Source organism: Platalea leucorodia (assembly GCF_965183815.1).
Source record: "Platalea leucorodia genome assembly, chromosome: 1".
In the NCBI taxonomy this organism is placed as follows: Eukaryota; Metazoa; Chordata; class Aves; order Pelecaniformes; family Threskiornithidae; genus Platalea; species Platalea leucorodia.
In genome coordinates, this window is record NC_138823.1 from 101,196,093 (window position 1) to 101,220,457 (window position 24,365).

General features: G+C 37.7%; 1 protein-coding gene across 1 annotated transcript in view; it reads left to right on the forward strand.

Annotated features, from left to right (window-relative positions):
- The window catches only part of CDKAL1 (CDKAL1 threonylcarbamoyladenosine tRNA methylthiotransferase), a 426,399-nt gene that overhangs the window by 320,061 nt on the left and 81,973 nt on the right, over positions 1-24,365 (forward strand). The window contains exon 13 of the mRNA XM_082328770.1: positions 13,382-13,444. Coding sequence (XP_082184896.1) covers positions 13,382-13,444 — 63 coding nt within the window. The remainder of the gene's footprint in view (positions 1-13,381; positions 13,445-24,365) is intronic.

The following is a 24,365-nucleotide window of genomic DNA, read 5'->3' on the forward strand; positions in this document are numbered from 1 at the left end:
AACTTTATTACAAAGTTTCATGTACTCTGTGATATGTGAGAGAACTGACTGCACTGTTAAGCACTTGCAGGTGAGAGAGTGGAACTTTGTGTGGTGTTGATTAGTTAATGTGATTTAAATGCCCAGAAAGGAAGGGACCATCTCCCGTGTTTCTAATACTCACAGGCACAGCAGAATCAGTAATACTTCTTGCCTTAGCTTAATGGTGGCCAGTCCAAAGATCCTATAATGGGACTATGTAGGGATGTTCTTCTAAAATGAAGGAAGAGAGCTGGGGGGATCAGGAAGTGGGAGAAAAGGAAAGAAAAAGGAAAGAAAAGTGAGTAGGAAAAGGAACAACACCACTTATTCAAGAGTACTGCTACTCTGGTCTGCTGTCACTGCCTTTGAGCTCCCGTGTTAAGTGCTGTGACTAAATGGTATTACATGCCCCAGGAGTTAGATGCAGCTGTGATAACTGCTTCTGGTGTATCAAAGATGCTTGGCCCCTGACAGCCCCCTCCAACACATGCAATAATGCATGGTGTAACGTGCAGCATGTACTTTATGTGTAAGAGAAGCCAAGACTAATTAATGACTGAGTTTGACTGCTGAACCTCTGTACTACACTTTGTTTTCTCAGCAGTACACTTTTATTTACTGCTTGCTACTCTGCCAGAATAAAGACCTGAGAGAAGACTTTTATGGCAAGTTTGGGACCAGAGAGTTAAAAATGGGAAAGCTGGAGGAGGAGGCAGACCATGAAGGAAAAATCCATATATAATCCTTTATACTTCTCAGTGAACTATTGAAGTATTCCAAGTTAACATTTTCCAGCAAGTTTTGCACTTGCTTTCTGGTAGTTTTATTTACACGATGTTTCCTTAGGTTTTTTATGAGAACAGCACGTGAGGGACTGCAGAAAGACTTACAAACCATCAAGATAGCTATGATTTCTCTTATCTACAAGGCCAGTTATTCTCTGACGGGATTCATTTTGATTGGTATAGCTGTTGGTTACTGGCAAATCAGTGCTGACTCTTTGTGTTACTTTCTGGATGCTTAAAAATAGTTCTGCATATTTTCCTCCCCGTTTTTCCAGGAACTAGATAAACTGACTGACCTATGCAAGCCTGGTTCCTCCTTTTTCCCTGTTTTAAAGATGGTCAAAACATTTGACTTCTTTTATGCTGCCTCTTTAAATCTGCCACAGTGCTTACCATTCAGTGTGCAGCCAGAACTGTGGGTTTGTGTGATGAATTCAAAGGAAGGTAATTGCCTGTGAATAGGTTTTTTTGTGGTTAGACAAAGCTACTAAATAGAATTTAACAAAAGTTTAAAGACAGTTTTATTTTAGAGCTAGATTCAGCTCAAGTTCAAACCACTTTAAGTTATTTGACCAGGTGCTGAAATGAAAATCTGTTTTTGTTGTTGTGGGAGACAGTTGAGCTGGTAGGTTTTAAAATGGGTTGTACCCTTTTGGAAAACTATAAATTATTTGCCTATGGAGCTGCTGAAAATGCAGTTCGTAGCTGAATCTGGGGAATGAGTTAAATTGCACAGTCACAGCTGCTCCGTGCCGGGTCAGACCCCTGAGAAAGGACAAGAATATTTTGACTCTAGCCAGGAGCTATGGCTCTTAAATCTTGCACTGGTGTACTTCAGGCACTTGGTAGAATCGAAGTCTTGCACTTTCAAGGAGCATGACTGTCTTGCTTGAGAAAGCAAGTCAAAACTCAAAGCTAGACTGGAAACCCACTTAGAAAACCAAGTTGGTGTTCTATTTTTTTTAATTTTGCTTTGTTTTCACAGCAGAACCTGATTGGAATGAAAATTACCAACAGCTTCCTCGTAAACTTCATGCAAATTCAGTTTGAAAATTTGAGCATCTTAAAGTAAATGTACAGCTGTGGGTTCAATCTAGGCTCTGTTGTTAAGAAACAGAATTAAAGGGCACTGGAAAATAAAATGTGGTGAATATACATGTGGAGGAAGAGACGGAGTTCTTTCTAAACTTCACTGTCAAGCCAGAAATAATTACAGAATTGGCAAGAATTCTGAAACCACCACTAACTTGCTATAATTTTGTGGGTTGATACTTGCAGCCATGTACAGTCCACATGTTGACTGTCCAATATAAAAAAATTACTTTTAGGAAAGTGTAGTCCTGTAAAATGTGTGATGGCCATGAGCATTCATTACCCATCCTCCTTCCCCTGTGAGTCTGAGTGGAAACCCTGATGGAATTGTGAGATTTTAGTTGCAAGGAAGTTGAAATAGCATCGCAAGTTTTGTATACCACGTACTCCTGCGCTGAATAGAAGGGAAGAAAGGTACTGTCTACAGATAAGGTGAAATAGTCTTTGATTTTAAGGGAGAAAAGAATTTTTACCTCCCATATAAATATGTGATCAGCATCTCAGGTAAATTTCTCCTTTCACTAGAAATCTTTTTCTCAGAAGAATTCAAAAGTCAAAAAATGGAAATGTAGTTTAGTGAAATGAGTTTAGTGGTGTTTTTTCTAGTTGTTTTAGTGGAGTTTTTTCTTTTTTTTGTAGGCTTTTATGGTTTAGCATCCATTGCAATTGCTTATAAAAATGCAGAAGAATGTATAATTCTTCTGTATTTCCTACCTAAACTTAGTTCATTGAAATTTTCAAGATTATAACATTGTTCTTCAAAAGAAGTTTATATAAAACGGCATCAGGATAAACTCAATGCATAAATTTATTTTACTACTTCTACATTTAAATCACACTACAAACTGCATGAATATGCACATACCTTGAGTATATTGGAAGCCTCTGCCATTAATTACAGAGATTGAGTCAGTAAGACAGATGTCACGAGGGCAGTAAAAGCTCAGAATTGTGCATCTTGTTCCTTTACCAGTGATTATGAGTTATGTACTCTGGTCTGGGGCTTCAAGTTAGAGTGTTACAGGAAGCTTAAGGGCTGTTTTGTACATTCCCTCTTCCCTGATAGGGGATTGAAGTGAGGCACAGAGAGAAACAAAATTGCTTCAGACACCTTTTACTCATTAAGCTGTTGTTATTAGTAGAACCAAGCCATTTTTGTGAAACGCAAATAACTATTTGGACAACACATTCATTTAGTCACTGGCATTCACTCGCGTGCTCAGCTGTGGTTACCTGTGGAGCAGCAGCTAGGAGGCCAGCCCCAGCCGTGTGCTCAGGTGTGGAGAGTCAACCTGTGGCTTCGAGGTGGGTGCTTGGAAAGTCCCTCAGAGGGATCTTTGTTCCTTTAGACATAAACGCAGTCCTGCAGTCTTCATCTGCATACAAGAGTCACTACCCTCATGGATGTGGTCCGAGTCTTTGTTGTTGATTGTACTGGCCTTGGGCAGATTGAACAGATTGTTGGTGTCCTGAGTTTGTTAGTTATTGCAGTTTCAGCATGAGTACTAGTCTTCAGAGCTTATGGAAGGCTCTTGGAAAATTTTCATATCCTACATTTTCAGCAGGTAATGTTACCGTCTTTGGCCTGCTGTTTTCTGTTACAATTCCATCCAAATCCATAGATGCCTATAGAACGCCTTCACAGAAGCTCATTGTCGTGGTTTAAGCCCAGTGGGCAACTAAGCCCCACACAGCCGCTTGCTCACTCCCCCCAGGTGGGGTGGGGGAGAGAATCAGAAGAGTGAAAGTGAGAAAACTCGTGGTTTGAGATGAAGACAGTTTAATAGGTAAAGCAAAAGCCATGCATGCAAGCAAAACAAACCAAGGAATTCATTCACTTCATTCATTCATTCATCGTCAGGCAGGTGTTCAGCCATCCCCAGGAAAGCAGGATTCCATCATGTGTAATGGTTACTTGGGAAGACAAATGCCATCACTCCGAACACCCTCCCCTTCCTTCTTCTTCCCCCAGTTTATATGCTGTGCATGACGCCGTACGGTACGGCATAGCCCTTTGGCCAGTCTGGGCCAGCCGTCCTGGCTGTGCCCCCTCCCAGCCCCCTGTGCACCTGGCAGAGCAGGGGAAGTGGAGTAGTCCTTGACTGGTGTAAGCACTACTTAGCAACAACTAAAACATCAGTGTGTTATCAACATTATTCTCATACTAAATCCCAAACACAGCACTCTACCAGCTACTAAGAAGAAAATTAACTCTTATCCCAGCTGAAACCAGGACACTCATACAGAAGGGACCTCTGTGGCAACTGGATGTTATGTTTATGTATTCTTTGTCCTTCTGTCCTCTTTGTTGGCTCATAATGAAGTGGAAGAACCATGGAAGAAGTTTTAACTGTGTCTTTTTTTAACTTTTACTTGAATTACAGTTAGGTAACTTCTGTAATACTGGAAATCTTTCTCTTTTTTAATTCAGAATTTTAATATACTTTATGAACCAGTCTGCTTAGAGCTGGAAACAGTGCCAGCAGTTGTAGACATAAGGGAGTATTGCCCACAACTTAATCCCTGAAATTGGATGTATACAGCAGAACAGAAAAATCTATTAGTTTAAAAAAGAACCCTCTTGGCTTTGGCGATTCCAGACTTCCTCAAATGAGAACATGGTTTAGATTTAATAGTTTGTGACTTAACACAGATAGCAATTTAAGAACTTATCCAGGTCTGATATTAATTATGTTACTGAAATCGTTTAAGCTTTACTACTTTACTTTCTTTGTTGCCTAGCATAAATGGGCTCTGGTTGAGTGTATTAGTTTTGTGGCTATCTGTAACTATTATTTTAGACTCCAGAAACAGAATTTGCCAGTGCTGTAAGTCCAGTTTAGAATTTATTTCATTTTTAAAAAACACTAGAGACTTACCAATATAATTCCCTTACTTTTTTAAACCCGCGGTTTGCCTGTAAAGTTTTTTAACGTGCATTTGATTTCATTAATTTTTTTTTAATCATGGAGGTGACTAAGCTTGTCCATCATTTGCAAGTCATGTGACATTTATGATGGCCCATAAATTGTGCTTTGGAATAAAAGGACACTGAAATATCCTGAGGTGGGTTCTTGGTGACCCTTTCCTGAACTTCATCTGTCTTTGATAATCCAAGCACACTCCTTCAAAGCCATCAGAGTCAATCAGGTCACCGAGTGCTTTGGAACTAGTATCTTCCGCTGTTTTCATTCCTGCGCCTGCGCCTCCAGTCACTGTGCTAAAAATCCACGTGGAACTTGGAATTGCTGAAAAACTGGAAGTAGAGTGGAGGGCTGAATAATAGTTTAAGGTAAAACAGTGAGGGCAATTTTTGTGTGTCTAGTGAATTTGTGTTGTGGGTACACGAGCAGCCTCTCCGACGCAGCAAGCACTTGAGCACTGTTTACCGCTCACTATTTGTACCACCCTGTACCTTCTGGAGCACTTCTCTTCTGCTCTTTTTGTTCTTTCTGGGACGCTGAAAAACCTGGTGCTTTCAAGGCTGCAATTGTGCAATGGAGCACACAGGTACCTCGCCAGATTATAAAAAGGAAAAGAGTGCGCTGCAGACACATCAGTCCTGGGTTTTATATGTAAGCCCATATATGTCCTGGGCTTAACATATGTATAAAAATTACATTTCATTACTAAAATGTAGTTTGCAGTTCATTCTGGCTTATATTACTGCATAACTGGGTGCAATAACTATATATATTCAAAATCAGTCTGTCCCTCGTGGCCAATCGCTTTATTTCTGATTTAGTGTCAATCTAATTTGAAATATGGCTGATACCTCAGGATACTTTTGTTCTGTAAAATCTTTTTGAGCTAAACAGTCTTCCTAATCAGTTACAGTGGCATCCTTAGAAAATACCACCTCATACAGATTACGAATTTTCAGTTTTGAAAGTAAGGATTTCTTTGTGAAAGTCTTCAGAATAAATTTTTCATAATTTATACTCTGCTAAGGGGGAGATTTTATTATGAAAAATGACAGGAATAACAAACATTAATCCTAAACTAAATTAAAGAACTCAAATGTACCAGAAGGAATAGAATTCAGTAATATTTGTAAAATATGTGAGTTTCAAGAGTCTATATTACATCATAGCTGATATTATATGGAAGGTAAGAAGGAAGAAATTGCAATGCCCATAGTTTAATTGAAAATGGATCCTTCAAGAAATTATTTTCAAGGAGGTCGACAGATGATCTTACGAAGATCCTGCGCTGTTTTTTGAAAATGTTTGTATTTTTCCATAAATAAGAATCTCTACCTAAAATGTAAAATAGACTCAACTGTGGCTATTTGTGTTGCCATAATCCTGAAGACAGAATCACTTTAATGCTTACAACCGTTTTCTAGATTAATATGATTAGTAAAGGTGCATAAAGTTTTACTTATTTTCCTCTTTTAGACAAAAACCACATTGTATGGGCTCGTAAAACTTTGTTCTAAATTTTTTAGAAAGAATCACTGAGTATACAAAAGACTAAAGAGTATACAAAATATGAATTATGAATGTACAATTCTGTTGTTAATTGGAGTTGGAAAAAATGTCCAGCATCCTGGAACATTGAGGTAAACTGCTGAATGTAACCCATTGTACATTAAGTGACATTTTCCATGTATGCATCAAAAATTATTAGAAAGTAATTTCTTAAACCAAGCTAAATAATGAAATGCAGATGTATGAATAGCTAAAGTAGAACAGTGAGTCTATTTTAACATAGTGATTCAGGTAGGTTAGGTCAAAAAGACTAGCTAATCCCCAAATGATTTTGTATGCCTCATTGTAGATGTGATCCAAAAGACAGGAATAATAGTTATTATTAATAGGAGTTAGCTATAGGAAGTAGAAAACTTGTCAAGCCTGTATTGTCACTTCTGCCCTTTCAGACCTTACAGGGCACGAACTCAAGCGCACAGTGAACACCAGTTACGATGTTATCAAGAACTCTGGCTGGGGCACAACATTTTTTTCAGGATCATTTCTAAGAGGGTGATGTACTGAATAACTCAAGGTCAAAGAGAACGGTTCACTGATTTCCAATCACCTTTTTAAAAATTGTTTTGCAGAACAAAAAGCAATCTGTAAACGTTGATAACGTGGCAGTTTCAGTGGCTTGGCTCATATCTGTATTGTGGTTAGAGGTACATAGATTTAAGGCTTTATGGATTGAATCTCCAGGCAAGGGTTTTAAATGTACCTTGGTTGGAGTGGTTGCTACATCTCCCTGGTGTTTTGCCAAGTAAGTCTTTGGAGATTAAAATTAGGCCAGTTGGTGACTTTTAGATAGGGTGATCCCAACTCCATTCTGTTTTATAAAAGTTTGGAGTTTGGAATTACCCAAGGCCTTGGTGGTTTTGAGATCACAGATGTAACATGGGGAAAAAGACAAGACACAGCATCATTATTGCTCAGAAAGCACATGTTACTGAAGTTAGAGAATGCCATAACACAAAACGCATTAGGCGTGCAGAAAAGAAAGCTTCAATCTCATGGTTTTTGCTCTTGCAAGCATCTGTTACACTGGAGCCTCCATGCTTTTGGTAACACTGGGCAAGAAAACTGTGAAAATACTTGCAAAGCTAATGCATTCTTCTCCCGAAGTCTGTCAAAGTTGTAGTTAAATTCTACCATGGCTCACAAAGTTTAATGTGGTTTTAACTCTAAATTGTGTAATCCATTAGATACTACACAAGCAGGTAATGTGGTTTTCTAGACTTGTTTGAAAGAAAAACAATGTTGCTATTGGTTGGTAGCAAGCTCAAGTGTGTGAGATGCTTTATAAGCTCTAAATAAGGTTCCTGTGGCAAACTGAAATTGTATTTTAATTCTAATTAGCAGCATGTAAAAGAGAAATGGGGGAGATGATGGCAGGTGAGGGAAGAGAACTGAAATAAAGGCATTCATCTGGTTGCCTTGGCCCATGTTACTATTCACTGTGATCATGAAGGAAAAGAAGAATATTTGAACGGAAACAGATATGGATCCCTGTTACTGAAGGCAGCCCCATATACTGGAGGGCTTTTAAATGATGGAAGCAGAAAAACAAACGCAGGATAACTTTGGTGATGATATATTGAGGCTGACATTTTCAATGGAACTGGTAGAATCTGCAGATCTGTTGGGGTATTAGGCTGGAATTATTAAGAACCTTGAAGGTGAAAATAGACTTTTTAAAACTGAAAGTCGAGTCTAAAGGAAACCAGTGATACCTTCATATCAGGGAGTAATTTTATCCCTCTTATTCCTAGATGAAAAACTGAGAATATTCCATTTAAGCTCCTTCTAAGTAATCTGTAATAAAAATATCTTGGCAATAGTGTAATTCTCCTTCACAATAAACATCGTAGACCTATGGTACCATGCTTGAAAGGAAAACAAACAAGTTTTGGGCTACATTAATATAATCTGAAAGACAGGTAATTATCACCTGAGTATGAAAAGAGGATCATCAGAGAAGTGCAATATACATGTGGGAGCCTATGATATTTGGTATTTGGTATAGTTATTTCATTTCTAAACTTAATTTTCTGAAGTATTTCTGTTTATAAAAATGTAATGTTAGGATACCCTTACCCTATTTTCACACAATTATTTAAAAAAAAAAAAAAAAAAAAAATTAAGTTCAGCTTTATTTTTCCAAAGTAGCCAATACATGGTTCTATGCTGGTTAACTTGTGCAGAAAATACTTTAAACAATTTTAGAGATTCATCCTGTACGGGTTTTTTTTGGTTTGGTTTTTTTTTTGGTTGGTTGTTTTTTTACATTCTAGCTATTTGTTCTTTAAGTAATCTTTCCTGATCAAAAGAGGGATAATAATCCACAGTGTAGTCCACCTAAAGCATTAGAAAATGTTTCATTATTGCTAAAAATCAATGCACAAGAAAAAAAGAGTAAAAACACCAAGAAAGTCACTAACTCTTGGCTTTATTGGTTTATAATTCTGGATGTGTTCTAAAAGGATCCTTTATTATTTAAAGTTACTATACTTTAAGCATATAATATGAGATGACCAGTGTCGCTTTAAAAAATCTCTATAGTTAAAAATAAGACCTTGAAAATGCGAGGTGCAGGAAATGAGAGACAGAGAAAGGAAATACTTAGAGCAAAGTATGTGTTACTTGCATGTATGCTTACGGGGAGGAAAATAATGAAATTATGGTTACGTGTTGTTTCCTTGCTACTAACTTTGTCTATGAATGTTGCCACAAGAAACATCATTAGTTGATGTTGGTTTCTGGTTGTTATTTTCATAACTGCGTATTGAACACTATTTGTCTTTTGAGAAGCACTTAATTACTTATGTGTATTTTAGTAACAAGCTTGAAATAATTCACTTACAAAAGTATTGCTTTACTTAGAGAAACCCTTCCATCCTAGCATACTTATGTGTAGGTACATATATGATTTTACAGTATTTAACTCAGTCCTGCAGCAGCACTTTAATCCATTCTTCATCAGGCTTTTACATACGTTTCCAGCTAAAGACAGAAATAAAAAGTGTCTCCATTGTATCTCCCATATAATGTGGCATCTTTAAAACTTATTAAAACAGAAAAGTGAAAAATTGTGTGCACAGTCATATGCGTATAATTTTAGTGGCCCACATTAGCGTAGCATCTGAATGTATCTCTCTAAGTGCTACGAACTAAGGACTACGGGTTTGAAATTTAAATCAGTGCATGATTGATTCACCAGAATTTTGTAACCTAAGCAAATCTCTGCCCCTGTAAAGTGCGCACACACACACACACACACACACACATTTACTTACATACATACATACATATAGTAGGGAACCTTCTGGCCAGAGTCTTGCTTGTTGTAAATTTAGGAGGATCTTGCTGGGCCACAGACTGCAGCATCTGAACAGTTGTACGCAGCAGCAACGCAGGCAGCACCCTCCACCCAGGGGAAGCCCTTCCTCTGGATTAACAGGGTACTGCTCTGTGGTTCCCCAGACGGCCTGCTACTCGTGCTTCAAAAAATCCCCACTTCATACGCCACTGCTTGCTGCGATGCACGAGTGGGAGATTGTGCACAGTTCTCAGGCTGAGGCTTTACTGGTCTTGTGAATCCTATGATATTTATCTCAAGTGATACATGGCTCTGACTGCCCTTTGGCAAACCAATACTGGAAAAGTCTGTGGAGGAATAGTGTATCTCTGGCTTGTTACGTGCCAAATGCTCTTGCGCCAAAATTATATACAGCCAGACCAAGTAAGAGTATTGCAAGTAACCCACTGCCAAGGGTAACTTGGTGTAAGGAAATGTTCTGTGGTCACTGAACATAGGTTTTATCAATATATGGCAAGCCTGAGAGAAGTATGGAAATAAGCTACGAGTCTGATGCTGCTATCAGACTCCTAACACGTCTTTTCATTTTTGGAAATACCCTGTGCTAATTTGTATAGTGACTTTGGAAAGACTCTTGATTTTTTTTCAGAAAGATAATAAATTTAAATGTATCCAATGCAGATCTGTGAGGATGTTTGAAAGCGATACTGCTGCTGTACATGGAACAGTACGATGGGACAGTACATTTGCCTTAAGTTCAGATGGGTTTTTTGAGTGTCTTTTTATGATGTGATTTTGACAGCATTATCGGTACAGAACAAAGGAATGGGGAATCAGAACACTAAACGAAAAGAGCAGGGAGATAGGGGGAAGAAAAATATTTTTATATTGGTCAAGTATTTGAAAGGGATGTTGGACTAAGCTGAGGAAGGAGAAATGGGAGTATGAAGCTGCATCAAAGAAAGAAATTCTGGGGACATGCATGTAAATAGGCAGTTTAGGGACTGAAATAGTCCACTGGAGGCAATGAAGGAGAAGGAGTTTTTGGGCTCCTTATTTTGCTCTGTCATATCTAGACATGGAGAGGCCTCCTTTACTCTGTGCTTTACACTGCTTACAGGTGAGCTGGGAACTGCTCCTTTTCTTCATGTAAAAAACATATATTAATACCATGTGGCTAATGCCTGCTGTAGGAGCTGAAGGGGTTACCATTACAGCAGCATGAATTCCTTGTCCTTTTCTTAGTCTCTGTGTTTTGAAATGTTTTATATTTCTGGTTTTTAGAAATCTGAGTTAAGCTGAACTCAGTGTTCTAGAAAGACACAAATTATCACTAAGCAACCTTAAGTCTCTGCTTAAGACATTTTTGTCTCTGTGTATTCAGAGTTCCTACAAAGCAGTCAAATGCTGTTTAGATTTAGGTCAGCTAAGCATATGGGGCATCCTGGGGGCAGCAGTTTTTCATGTGCATCTCCAAAAGTTCCATTCCATGTTCCTCTGTGGCGTGGATTTCCAGCATTTCCTCAGTCCAGGAGCATTTTGGTTTTGTACAAAAAGCAAAACATCTACCCTGTGTGGAAAGGTAGGAAAGAAACCATAATTTCCTATAATAAAAAGTGGAAGACTATGTCAATGTGTTGTGTAAGGGAAACCATCTTCGTTCTTCATCTTGTCTAGCTGAGTGTGTAAATAGCATTTTAGCCAGTCTGAGGGTGAAGGGTTTCTGTCATATAATTTTATTGACTGTTATTAAAGCTATTGCAAAAAAAAGAAATAGTCAAAAGCACTGTGTGTGCAGTCAAAATGGATACAAGAGAAGTAGTCTGCAGTAAGAAAAAGCAAGAATTAGACTTTTTCTGGGTTTTGTGTGTTTTTTTCCTAGTAAGTTTAGTAGAGGCCTCCAGCTTCCAAACTAAAATGCTTTTGTCTACTTCTTGCATGATTCTACTTTCAATTAGTTTTTTAAGCAACCTTTTCATATAATCATTTTCATATCTCTTTTCAATTTATTATCGCATTTCTCCAAATCCTTTTTACAGTATTTTAACCACTTTCATCATGTATAACTGTAATACCAGGAAAGAAGCCATTGGAGGGTGGTGATGGAATTTGGGTTGTGCTACCTGAAGCTTTCATTTGAGTGGTTTTTTTCCCATTGGAAATAAAAGAGGTATTAATGGGGGTTAGAGGGCAAAGGTTCCTCTACTAAGGGAGATCTTTTCTTTGGCAAAGGCATGTTCGATGGCTGAGAAAGTCTATACTAACAGAAATGTCCTTTTTAATATCACTTCTGTAAGTTTTAAAGTCCCTTAGTAAACTCAGAGAAACGAGTCCTGTTAGGTATCGCTTGTGATAATTGAATAGAATTGTCTATGACAGAAGTAACCCTCTCATACTGAAAACAAAATTTACCATTCTTGTTTGAAGAGGGACAGTGAATAAAAAATGATTTTCTTGACTCTTTAGCAGTCGTAAGTAAAACATAGCTAGGAACCTCACAGAAGTAGTAATATTAATCTGATACCTTCAATGACTCAGCAATATCCAGCTGTCATAGATTTGTACTAGTAACTAAAGTTATAGCTTTTATGACTGAGTTGCTACATCCGAAGATTTCACTGAAAATAAAAACTATGTAAAGAAAGGAAATACGTAGTTCCTTTTGCATAATCAAAAATTACTAAATTGTCCTATAGCTTCCAGAAGTTAAAATAAATACTGCAGTCATGCAGTTGTCTATTTAGTTCCCAGCATGCTGGAAACACGAACAGATTCTACCAGTTTAGTTGGAAAACTACTTTCACAGAAATGATGGCCAAAATAAGACAACGGTACAAGACTACAAGCAAGGAGTTCTTGTAGTTGTCTCCCCTTCACACAGTTTCCAACATGCAATGCTCTGCCTTCCCAAGCTATGAGATAAGTCAGTGTCGATTTTGACATAATAAAACTTTGAATTTACTTATTACTCATCCCTGCATTAAAGATGAAGTCTGTTTTTCTCCTCTCCCTGCTCCTCCTCCATAGGATGCAGCTGAGAGATTCTATTTAACAGCTGCTGAAATCTCTGAAAGCTCTTTCATTGATTTCAGTAGAAGCTGGATTAAGCAGGTTTTGACTTTGAACTTTGCTCTTAACAGAAGGAGGTTTTTTTGCTTTGCCTTGGCATTAAATAGCATACCACCTATTAATTTTCCACAATCAAGGCAATGAGAGTATTAGCATCAAAAGAAATCAAAAAATAATAAACGATTTTTCTTTAAACCAACTTCCTTTAAACCTCATCTGCTATAAAGTAAGACTGCATGTACATGCTAGAATAGTAGACAAGTCTTTGCAAGATTGGAGCCTAATCTTAAAGTTTTGTTATCTGTATTCTAAAACATTATTTGTGATTTATTGTGCAGAAATTAAAACAAATCTGAATTGTTTACGCATTCCACTGATGTTCCATAGATTAATGTTTATTATTTATTAAGGATATGTTCTTAGCATTGTTAATATATATGTTAATTATTTCCTGTGATATTTAATATCCTTAATCTGCATACCCTGCTCTTCATACCTACAGTTCCATTAACAAAGTGGGGAGAGAATGTGTTTGTACCTGCATACAGCTTTTTAAATCAGTAGTCTCTTTCTTTTTCCTTTAACTTTTCTAATACAGTTTATTTATTAATATTTCTTTTCAGAAAAAGCAGAGAACAAAGGATCTGTCCCAGCTGTTTCATTCATACAATCCATATGATCATAAGGTAAGAAAAAATATACTACCTACGTTTGTTGTTAAGAATAATTCCAAATGTTTGTGATGACCATATTTCACGTTTCATGCAAAAATGAGAGGAAATGATAAAATTGAAAGCACGAGGGTATTCGCGTTACTTAAATTATGCTATCATGTAAATGTTTGTTTTTTCAAGCCAAGCTTGAAAAGCTGCATTTTCTGATTTGTGAAACCAATGACTCACATTAACCTCATAGAAGTATAATTCATAGACTGACAGTAAATCCTGCAAAGTGACCATATGTGGTATCAGATTCCCCTCTTTTTTCCTCTCTGTTTAGAAACTGTGTTACCCTTGAGTATGTTGCTTAGCCTGTTGTGTCAATTAGGCCCTGAGATACATGATACTAATGAATTATCTATTGATTCTGGAAGCATCATTGGAAGAGGCTGCTTTGCTAACGAGCCTGATGGTTGTCTGGGGGAAGAAGAAGAAATACACATCATCGTTATAACTTGATGCTTATTTGTAAAGTCAGGGAACACTGGTAAAAAAATATCCTGTACTATAGCGTAGGAAAAGATCGCTTCCCTAAAGACATTGCAATGTGAAATAAAAAATTAAAGCTGTTACAAGAAGATTTGGGAGAACTAGGAGACACAGATCACAGCATTTCTGTGCCATAACTATTTGTCATGGGGTTTTTGTAAACATTATGCAAAAGAGAGCATTAAGCAGCAAATTGAAGGAGAGCTAAGTAGGTTTGTAAATATTTTGGGGGAGTTCCCCCTGTCTTGGATGCATCTGTGGGCATGGTTTTTTAACCAAGCGCACTACATCCTTTAACAATTTGTCAGCAGTATGAGATCGCCGTCTTTGCTGCTTCTGTTTGGCAAAGTGGATGTGATTTTTTAAGTATCCATTTCAAAAAAGAAAGATTTGAGACATTTTTTTGTTTAGACATCTCAAAGGAAAGTTCTGAACTCTACCCCTTCTTTTCCTGGCCATGTACCAAATAGCTATACATTGGAAAAATTAGCTAGGCTTTATATTTGGGGGAGCAAGGTGGCAGAAGTGTGTATGTATGTGCACCTATCTGTATGTATGAACACCTGCGTGTATGTGTGTAACTACATGTGTCTATGAAAAAGAAATACATTATGTAAATATTAATGGATTAAATTTATCAAGTAGGTTGTTGCTATGAGAGTTCCATAGTTACCAGCAACTTGAAAATTTACAGTTTAAAAAAAACATTGTCAAACAGTAGGTATATTCTATAATTTTAATAATTATGTATCATTTCATGTTAAATCCATCACTTTGAAGTATTTTTTATAGATAGACTTGCATTATTTACAAGGATTGGTAAAACAGATATTAAGGACCTGTGAACATTGAGAAACATGAAGAATTAAGGAAATTAGTGTCACAAGATCTTGAATGGGATCATTGCTTTTTGAGTTGAAGCATTTTAAGGTAAATGTAATAGTAAGTCAATTAAGATCTAATAAGGAGAAGCAACTGATGAACCAGAAGCTTTGATATTCCTCTCCGTGCCTAAATTCTCCTGTGCCAAACGCTTTTTATTCATAGTACAAGGAAATTCCATTATTCTTTTATTAGCACTTTTAATGGAGCTTGGCCATTTGTAACTCCTGCTGCCTTCCTGCTCATATCCTTTGTGGCATTATATCAAAGTATCCTCAAATGATTTTGGCTTCAGTTGTGAAGACTTGTGCACTCTTTACAAATTAGTCATCAGGCGATGTGGAATTGAATATAAATGCTTAGATATATTCCCTTTTGATCTTTGTTTTAGGACCTTTAATAAATTATTAAAAGTAGCACAATTGTTTGATGAGTGATTTTTGAAGCTCCACTCTCTTGCTGCTTCCAAGCACATTCTGCATATATACCTGAGAGTAAAAGGGGGGAAAAAAGGAGAAATGAGAGTTTACTAAAAAGATGATCTTTCCTTATTTTCCATTTGACACTGAGGGTTTTCCTTCTGCTAACTACTTCCTATTTGTAGTGCCAGGACCATGGCACGAATGACTTGAATTACTGGCTTCCAGGATTCTTAGTTGGTTGATTAAAAGTTTTTTCTCTGAGAACCTTTCTAAAGTAGAAGAGAGATAACCTTAAAGGATAAGTTGGAGCTTGGTAGTAGTAGTTAAAACAGACGTAAAAAGGAAGCTCATGAACTACAGTGGCTGGAACAGGACTGTCTAGCGAGATTTGATAGTACTTCATCCTTTTGTGATGGCCTAACACATAGAAAAGACAAAAATTAATCAGAAAGTGTTCGTTCTTCCAAGCTTGTGCTTCACTCACTAAACCAGAAAGTGATGTTTTGAGGGAATAACTGCACTAACCCTCCTAACCTTACTACTGTTCATGCTTGGTCAGGATACCAATAGCTATTAGAAATAGTAGCTATTCCTGGAAATTTTGCCTCAATATATATTTCCCTATCTAGTTAAGTTACTGCATCCTGAAAGACATTTTAAATGTTTGTGGTTCTGCATTTCCAGGTGAAAAGCCAGCTCTTTTATGGAGGGGGAAAGCAAAGATTTCCTTTTCCTTCCACTTGCAGGTGTAGAGTCTTACCGTCTATCTAGTGAGGCCTTAATTCAGCAGCAGAGGGGGCAGAGCTTTTAAATTGCTTCTGTGCAAAAGGGATGGAACAGTGGGAGATACTCTGCCTCTGCTGATAGCAGAGGAAGAGTAGTTAAGCTCCTGTATTCTTTAATGCCTCACTATGTGTAGTTTACCATCTAGTTGCCCTTCTCATTGTTCAGATGAAATCATACAACAGCAAATCTCAGTAATTACACTTTGGTTGTATACTTATCCTATCCAGGAGGATTGGAGCCTGTGGGTCTTTCAGATACTGTGACGCTGACAAAGCTCATTGTAGCATCAGTCTTGAATGCCTGGCAAATATAGTGAACTCTTGATGTTAGACACATGCAAAAAGTTCACTTTTCTCAAATATCTTTTTTGGTTGTTAAGATAAATAAATATCTTCTAAAATTAATTCTTTCCGAAACTAAATAATTATTTAGGAAATAATTAAAAGCTGTTCCACGTGGGTGTTTGATTGCCATTTGTTCAAACTTATTTCGCTTAGCATGTGTAAAAATACATAGAAATCTTATTTGTAGATGAAGCCATTCCTTGTTCTGAGATACTTGCTTTTTCCTGTGTTATGTAGAGTAGGAGTATGTGTACTCTGGCTTTCCTGAGAGTCAAGTTCTGACTGCTGTGTAACTTTTCTCTAGTTAGCAATAGAACAGCTCTTCCAATTATATGTACATTTTATCTTTTTCTAGGACTATCAGAAAAATAGGATAAAAATGACGTCCTCATAAAGCTGTATCAACAACAGTTTTAGTGATTTAAAATTAAAAAAGATCATAGTTGAGGAGTGCTCTTTTTACCCTTAGCTATAATCTGGCCTAGTTTTCTACTAGCTCATTTAATGAAAGATTATGTGTGCACACAAGTAGTTTCTGCTGAATCTTTTTTTGTGTGTACGCTGTGAGGTTCCACATTGCACACAGCAAGGATTTTATTCTGTCTGCAGTGGATGTTTAACTCCCTTAGTATCTTTCTCCCAAATGATGTTTGCCCTTTAAAACTTGTGACCCAGTTTGTTGAAAAGCTACTAAGGCAGTTGTGATAGCAGGTTACCAGGTCAAAACAACAGGTTTGAGAAGCTTAATACGAGCTTCAGGATGCAATACGCAGAAAGCGTCCAAATTCGGCAGCATAAAGCCCTAGTTCCTTTTCTTCTTTTTGTCAGATGAGTTAAGTATTCAGCCTAGCCCTGGAGCAGTTGTTTAAAACTATAATCCTCATTTTACGCTCTGCAAAAGAATGTTTCTACATACAGCAAACAGTATAGCAGAACTACTACTCATTTTGCTGCTCTGTGTGCTTGAGAGGCTAGCCAGAAAGAGAAACCTTAGGGCATGTCCATACATGCCTCTGGCAGCACCGTGCTGTTACAGTGAGAAATCCTCTGAGAGCTGTGCTTAAAACTCAGCTCTGGATTCGTTTCTGCCTTTCGCAACCTCATGCAATAGGGCATGATCTGTGAAAAAGTAAGGTCATATCTTACAGCGTTAGTGATTTATTTTAGCATAGACTGTGTCCAACCAAGTAAGAAATAAAGTCAACGTTCATGTGATTTGAGAAGTTTTTTGAGAGATTTTTTTTCCCAAGTTGAAAGTGCTCAGGATTAAAAAAAAAAAAAAAATTACTATTTCAAAATGTACTCTAATTGATGCAGTAGTACTAAAATAACTGCAAAATCTTTAAGCCTCATGCTTTAAAATGTTCTGTATTAATGTGTCCTGGAAATGTTAAAACAATCAAAAAACTAAAACCCCATAGGCAATGCCTGTGTGATTGACAAGTTATATGGACCATTGTATTAAGATACACAATTAAGTGACAAAAAGCTTTCTTTTTTTGGTTTGGTTGGGGGTTTTTTTGTTGTTGTTTGGTTTTTTTGGCTAGCTCTTAGCCTGTTAAGCAATTTCAGGAAGCAGGGGAGTGATGTCCTGTATTGCATTGGCTTTGATAAAGGTAGATGTGTGCATAACTGACTCAAGGAAGATTAATAACAAGATTATGTATGGCTATCCTTAAAGTTAAGGTGCTAACGGCTGCTGCCACTTACCGACTTACCATAATAATTGTTTTCAACCAATTATTTCAATAGTGCACAGACTCTTGCTCCAATTTTTAACGGAAAATAAATAATCTAATGTCAGCATCCTTAAACTGTGGTTGTAGGGCACCTCTTCTGCTGGGTTCTGTAGCTCCTCTGGAGAGTTTGAGGCATTTGTAAAACCAGAAAAATTAAAAAATGATACTACTACACATTGAAAGAGACTGTAAGTAATGAGGGGGTGAAACTGTGTTTTCATAATGAAACAGACAGGAGCCACTCTCAAACAGGTGGGATCTCTTTTGGCACTGCCTATGGAGGCATATCTGTGTGGTCCAAGTGGTTTTCATTGACAATAACACAAAATATTAGTCATAGCAATGGCCAAGGCTCTGGTGTTATCTGGAAATCGTCATGGGCACCTGTGTGAAACATGAAGTATCCAAAAGCAAGAGGAAAGTCCCAGGTAAGGGGTAAGGGATTGGAGTCAATTGGCTTCTGGTAGCAAAACCTGTCAAGTCCTGCACTCCTTCCAGCCCCTGTTCTGTAGCTGGTGGCCTCTGGGGACTGCAGGCTGTGTCAGGGCAATGGAGAGTGTGGTGGTGGCACCGAGAACCAGGGAAAATGTCTTCACCATTGGGAGGATTGCTCAGTTAAACAGCAGAGACAGGGGAAGATGGGAAGTTAAGCGCTTCTGTTGGGACCAGTTTTCCTACCAGTGAGCTGCTTCCTTTCATTTTTCTCCCATGTTCAGGGAAGCTGGACCTCCTGTGTGTCCTTCACGAATAAGCAAAATTGAACAAAAGAAATTCTGATGTCTGCTGAAATAAACAACTCTAAAATGCCTGACGTTGGCTAACTTTCTAATGGCAGGCATGACCATACTACTCTGTTAACTAGATCCTGAAAACTTTGTTTTTGAAGACATGTCTGCACTGTGGTATGATGTGATTCCATGAGAGGACATGTAAATTGAAATGTTGGACACTTGTAGAGTTGAAAGTGTTGCTATGAGAGTAGTTTCTTAAAAGAAGCTAGTGAAAAACAAAAACATAGTTGCAGCATTAAACATATCTGGCAGGTGAGATTTACATCTTTCAGTAATCTATGCTCGTACCTTTTTAGTGGTTCCTGACCCCCCAGACTTTGCCATCTTCTACTTCTGTGTTTGTTGCTGGCCATCTTTCATAGCCACTGCCATTAGGAAGTGGTTTGTTTTACATATGAGGCGTGGCAGCTAGCATGTTTGGATGCTTTTTGGAGTCTGGAAATGGGAAATTTCAGAACTGCTGAAAACCACAAGCAATTCTGGTTATTTTTCCTCAGGACAGTAATGTTTCTCAGATACTAACTGTGTTTTGTAAGATGTGCATGTGCAGTGGAAGTGCTGTGAATGTGTATGTTTTACTTTTGAGCCAGAAAAAAAAAGAAAGTAGTTTTGAGATACTGTCTCAGCCTTCAGATTTTTTGGGTAATGACTTGGGTATATGATTCTGGAAAATAACAAAAATCCTTTTAACCTGCTTTCCATTTATTCCAGGAACAGCATTGTACTAAATCATAAGGCGACTGTGAGGTTGTGATGCCTGTGATATAAGCCATAGTCTGAATTTCCTAAAGCAGGTGCTTTGAATTGTTCTTCTGTAAGATGAAAAAGATTTCTAGGTTATTGCTGAAAAGAGACAGAGCCTTTTGCTATCTCCTGCCTCAAAATAGATTTCAGGTTTAATTTAATAGCTCAGATGTCAGATATGACCGCGTTTTATGGAAATATTCTTATTGTAACCTACATCCATTCTTGTCTGTTCCCTTCCCTCGTGTTCAGAACAGCTTTTTGGAGGAGGTTACATAAAGCTGTTTTGTGCTCTTGGTATGATGTGAGGCTTCAAAGACGACGACTGAAAGAGAAAAGCAATTTCTGTTTGGAAGAGCAGTGCAGTGGCCTTGTGCTAATGGCACACTTGAACATTACTTGATGATAGTGAAGAAAATCTAATGGCCTGAAAAGCTCCTGCTTTTTCTTGACTTAACTCTTAGCTGCATTGAAGTTTATGCCATCTGTAACACAGAGCGAGCTAATATATAGACAGTTTAGAAGTGGCCATTCAAATACCGGGAATTGTTTCAAGGTTTTGTAGAGATTAGGAGAAGAAACAAGGAAAGCAATACGATGAAAGGGCTTACTTCTCTGCTGAATACGCTGTATAGAACAAGACGTATCTGGTCTGTCTTAATTCTCTAGCTGAAATGTTGGGATAAAAGACTTGCAATATTATTTGAAGTGTATACTGCATCCAGAAAATGGAAAGAAAAGCAACAACAACAACAAAAAAAAAACCAACCCACAACAATTCCTGAATTTATTGCTGTAAAACCAATGGTTTGTTTGTTGGTTTTGTTTTACACAAAACCTAAAATGTGTACAAACAGGTAGTGTATATATGCTTAGTACTTTGGTTAAAACTGTATTCAATGCTAGTAACTTCTGCTATAATTGGATATTTAAAACATTGAACCCTGTTTGATGGTACCTGAATTGTTTGGGATTGTTACCTCAATTACAAACCAGAAGGGAGGCTTTATCTGTTTTAGGTTAAACAGGTATTTTTTTTGTCTTTTTAAATGATCTTTCTAAAAAATGATTAACAACAGTCTGTCAAATCACGTTTGCATCTATACACAAAGATAATGCTATATGATGATGCATGGGCTTAGATGTTGAACGAGTTTTCACAGGTACCAATGTATTATTGAGATATCTTTGTTAATGATCTTGAGAACAGTTTTAAGAAATAAGCTGAGGTAATCCACGTATGTATACCCCTCCCCCTCATATAAAAACATCTATACATTTTTTCAGTTAAATAATCACGAAAATAGTGGTCATCTACCTCACAGTTTTTCTCCTTGGTACAACATGCAAATGCTACCTGGTATAGCAGATTGCCTCAAATAAGTATCTTCTACCTCCAAAAAATACTGAAATATAAAATGAGAGACAAGTTTTATGGTGACCTTAAATATCTGTCATATGAACTCAAGTAAAACAAATTGTTTGAGGCACATTAATCCTCTTGTTATTTTCCAGAGAAAAGCATTACCTTTTGCTGCATGTCTTGTATCGCTTAGGTACCTTGTCCATCGTTGACTGACACAAAAGTATGAAAAAGGTATTTTAGGTGCTCTAAAATGAGTTGCTGGAAAACCTTGACATCACAGAAAGTGAACAGGCCTGGCGCTGTTAAAATTTCTTTTAAGCTCTCTTTAATCTTGTGTTGGCAATATGATGGAGTGTATAACTAATGGTTCTGTGGTCGTATCAAGTTCAGGTATCTTTCCTTCTCCCATTCCCTAACATCTCATTTGACCTGTATCTCTGTGGCTGTGCAGTTTGTAGTGGATTGGATTTCCCAGTTATCTTTCACCTTCTCTCATTTTTTTTTCCCCTCCCTCTTTCTTTATTCTATTGCCATTTTTCCCTCCCTCTGCAAAAGTTTATTTCTTCTCTATGTAGTCTACCTTCTTTTTTCTGTTTCTTCCTACCTAACTATTCTTTGTTTAGTATCTTCTTCAGGTATTAACACTGTATTCTCTCTCCATGTACTTTAATTCACCTGCCCTTCCATTTTTCTTGGTTTTTTCCTCTTTATGGAGCCCCTTAGTTCTACAGCTGTACTTTGTCATGGCATTAAAGTGGCTGTGGGAAACAATGTTATGTCGGAGGGGAAGGCGTAGCAGTGCATGAGCACAACGTCTTGGGAACCCACCTGCAGAGGGGGTAGTAGAGTTCTTCACTTTTCAAGAATTTAAACTTTGCTATTGACCTAAGTGATCCTATGACCAAGCTCTTGAGCTTACTTGCTTTTAATTAATTACATATCCAGAGACCCAAGTTTTGGGAACTTCGCTAATGGATGTGATAACTAGCTTTACATTCTGTTCCGTATCTTCTCAATGGAGAACAATGGTTTTGCTCATAAAATTGCTACAGTCTTTCTGTGTACTTGAATTAATTTGACATGTTATTTAAAGTTCTAGATGGTAACCAAGTTTGCATCAATGCTTTTATTATCAGAAGATTTGGGGTAATCTTCTGGTGCCCAAAATCTTGGGTAGGATTTTGACTTTCTTGCATGGAGTGAACATATTTCGTTTACTTTTCTTCCTTATTCCTGTTCAAAAGCTTGCTTTAATGACCTTTTGATATAAAGCTGTGAAGCAGGTGTGTATTTTCTGGCTTTGTATGTGATAATAAGAGTATGGAAATGTTGATATCCTTGTCCTCTCTTAATATTCTTCTGCATAGCCTTACATATACGCACACATACACGCACACACAGAGGAAGACGCGTCATCAACGAGAACTTTGATTTGAGATTGATTCCAAGTATCATCCAGAAACAATCTGGTGTGTTCAAGTAAGTCAGGGAAGGATGGGATCACATTTTTCCCAATTCATAATAAGTCAGCACTGGCTACGGTTCCATCTTCTGCTGTCATTTGAACTCTTGGAACTAGAAACACTCCTTTAGTTTTTATTTTGTTATAATTTCCTCTCTGTACCATAACCCACTTAAAAGAGTGAAGAAAGGTTAGTTACCATACAGTTGAAAAGACAAGTCTGAGTAAAGTGACTGTGTAAAACTATAGATAGAATTTGGGCTTTAGATTGTTGTACACAGGAAACCTGTTCTCCTGCTGTCTGTCGGCACAGCACGGCACGGCACAGCGCGGTTAGGCCACTCTCAGCATGAGCTCAGGTGCTCTGCTCTGAAGGGCAGCTGGAGGAGGAGTCTCAGAATCTGCTGGCAAACCATGTGGATTTTGCATAGTTAACCTAGGCGATTGTCAGCGGCAGCAAAGCGTCTACCTTAGCTGTGTGTGAAATGTAGCATTCTTACAAACGTGCTCTCAGTGGTCTTGCACTCGTCCTGCTTGTGTCTGAGGGAAGGGCTCGTGGTCTTGGGGGAGGGAGGCTGTTTGTATTCAGATGTAACTAGGAAAACATCCTATGGTTTTTACCTTTTTGAGAATTGCGGGATGAGCACTGAAGGAGTCGGCGCTCTGGTGATTTAGTTTGCGTGCTTACAGTAAAACTAGCAACATTCAGTTAAATTGCCCAGATAAATTAGCCTGGTTCAAGGGTGGAGGCTCAGAGTCAGTAGACTTTTGAGTTCGCTCTGCAGTGTAGACATACCATGGAGGTTTAGGTCCCAGTTCAGGGCAGAAGAAAGCATCTAAAACACGTGATTCGATTTCAGCTGTACTTGCGCTTTAGTGTATCAGAAGGAAGAAGAAGTGGTGCTGTCAGTAAGAAGAGAGGTGCAGACCTGGATTTTGTTATAAATGCACATTAACAAAGCATATTTCATTCCTTAAATATGACATGTTCTTCATATTATTTTTCTGCTGTATTCTGGTATTTTATGAACATAAAATAGTTTTCATCCAAAATACTGTATCCATCCAAAGATGGATAAAATAAATTATGCGTCCTTCCATGCATTTTTCGAGGGAAAGGCTCCAGCTTGAGAGACTTGTATGGCAGCCATCTTCTTTGGAATTTACTTCATCATTCAAATGTTGGCGAGATTCCAATGTCAAAAAAATTATCTTTCCAAGAAGCTGTAGCTTCTTCCTGTAATTCTAGAGGCTGCCTCTATTTGATTTGTAGTATCTGAAGTATAAGAGGCTTGTGGGGCCAATGGTGAATTTAAGGTCTGGTATCTCATGATCCATCAGGATAAAAATGGGGGGGTTATATCTCCTTAAAGGAACAGGAGCATTACAATTTCTTTGTGATAAATGTGGCCTTTTCTAATATCACTGAAAGCAACTAAGAGCTTGATCTTTAAAGATGACATTTTAGTTCATATAAATGCTGCTTTAGGTCATGTTTAATTTTTCTTTCACCCGTTCCACATACAATCATGACAGTCATACCTAGTCATCTAGCCTTATAGAAAAAAAGATGGATATGCAAGTAGTTGACAAAGGTCTTTAAAAAACAGCACAAGATTTTTTTTTTCCCAAAACATATGTCTGTGAAATTTGATATATGTAGCACACATAAGAGAGGTGTTGTGATAAAACACTTCAGGTTGCAAATACAAGCAGTCATACTGACAAATCCTTTATTTCATCCTGTCATGCTCTTTCCAGGAAAAAATACCTGTGTGTTCTTACTGCTGCTCATTTTCGCATCTCCTTTAATATTGCTAGCATCGTTTATGAGGCATGTGTGTGGCAAATTATGCTCCCTCA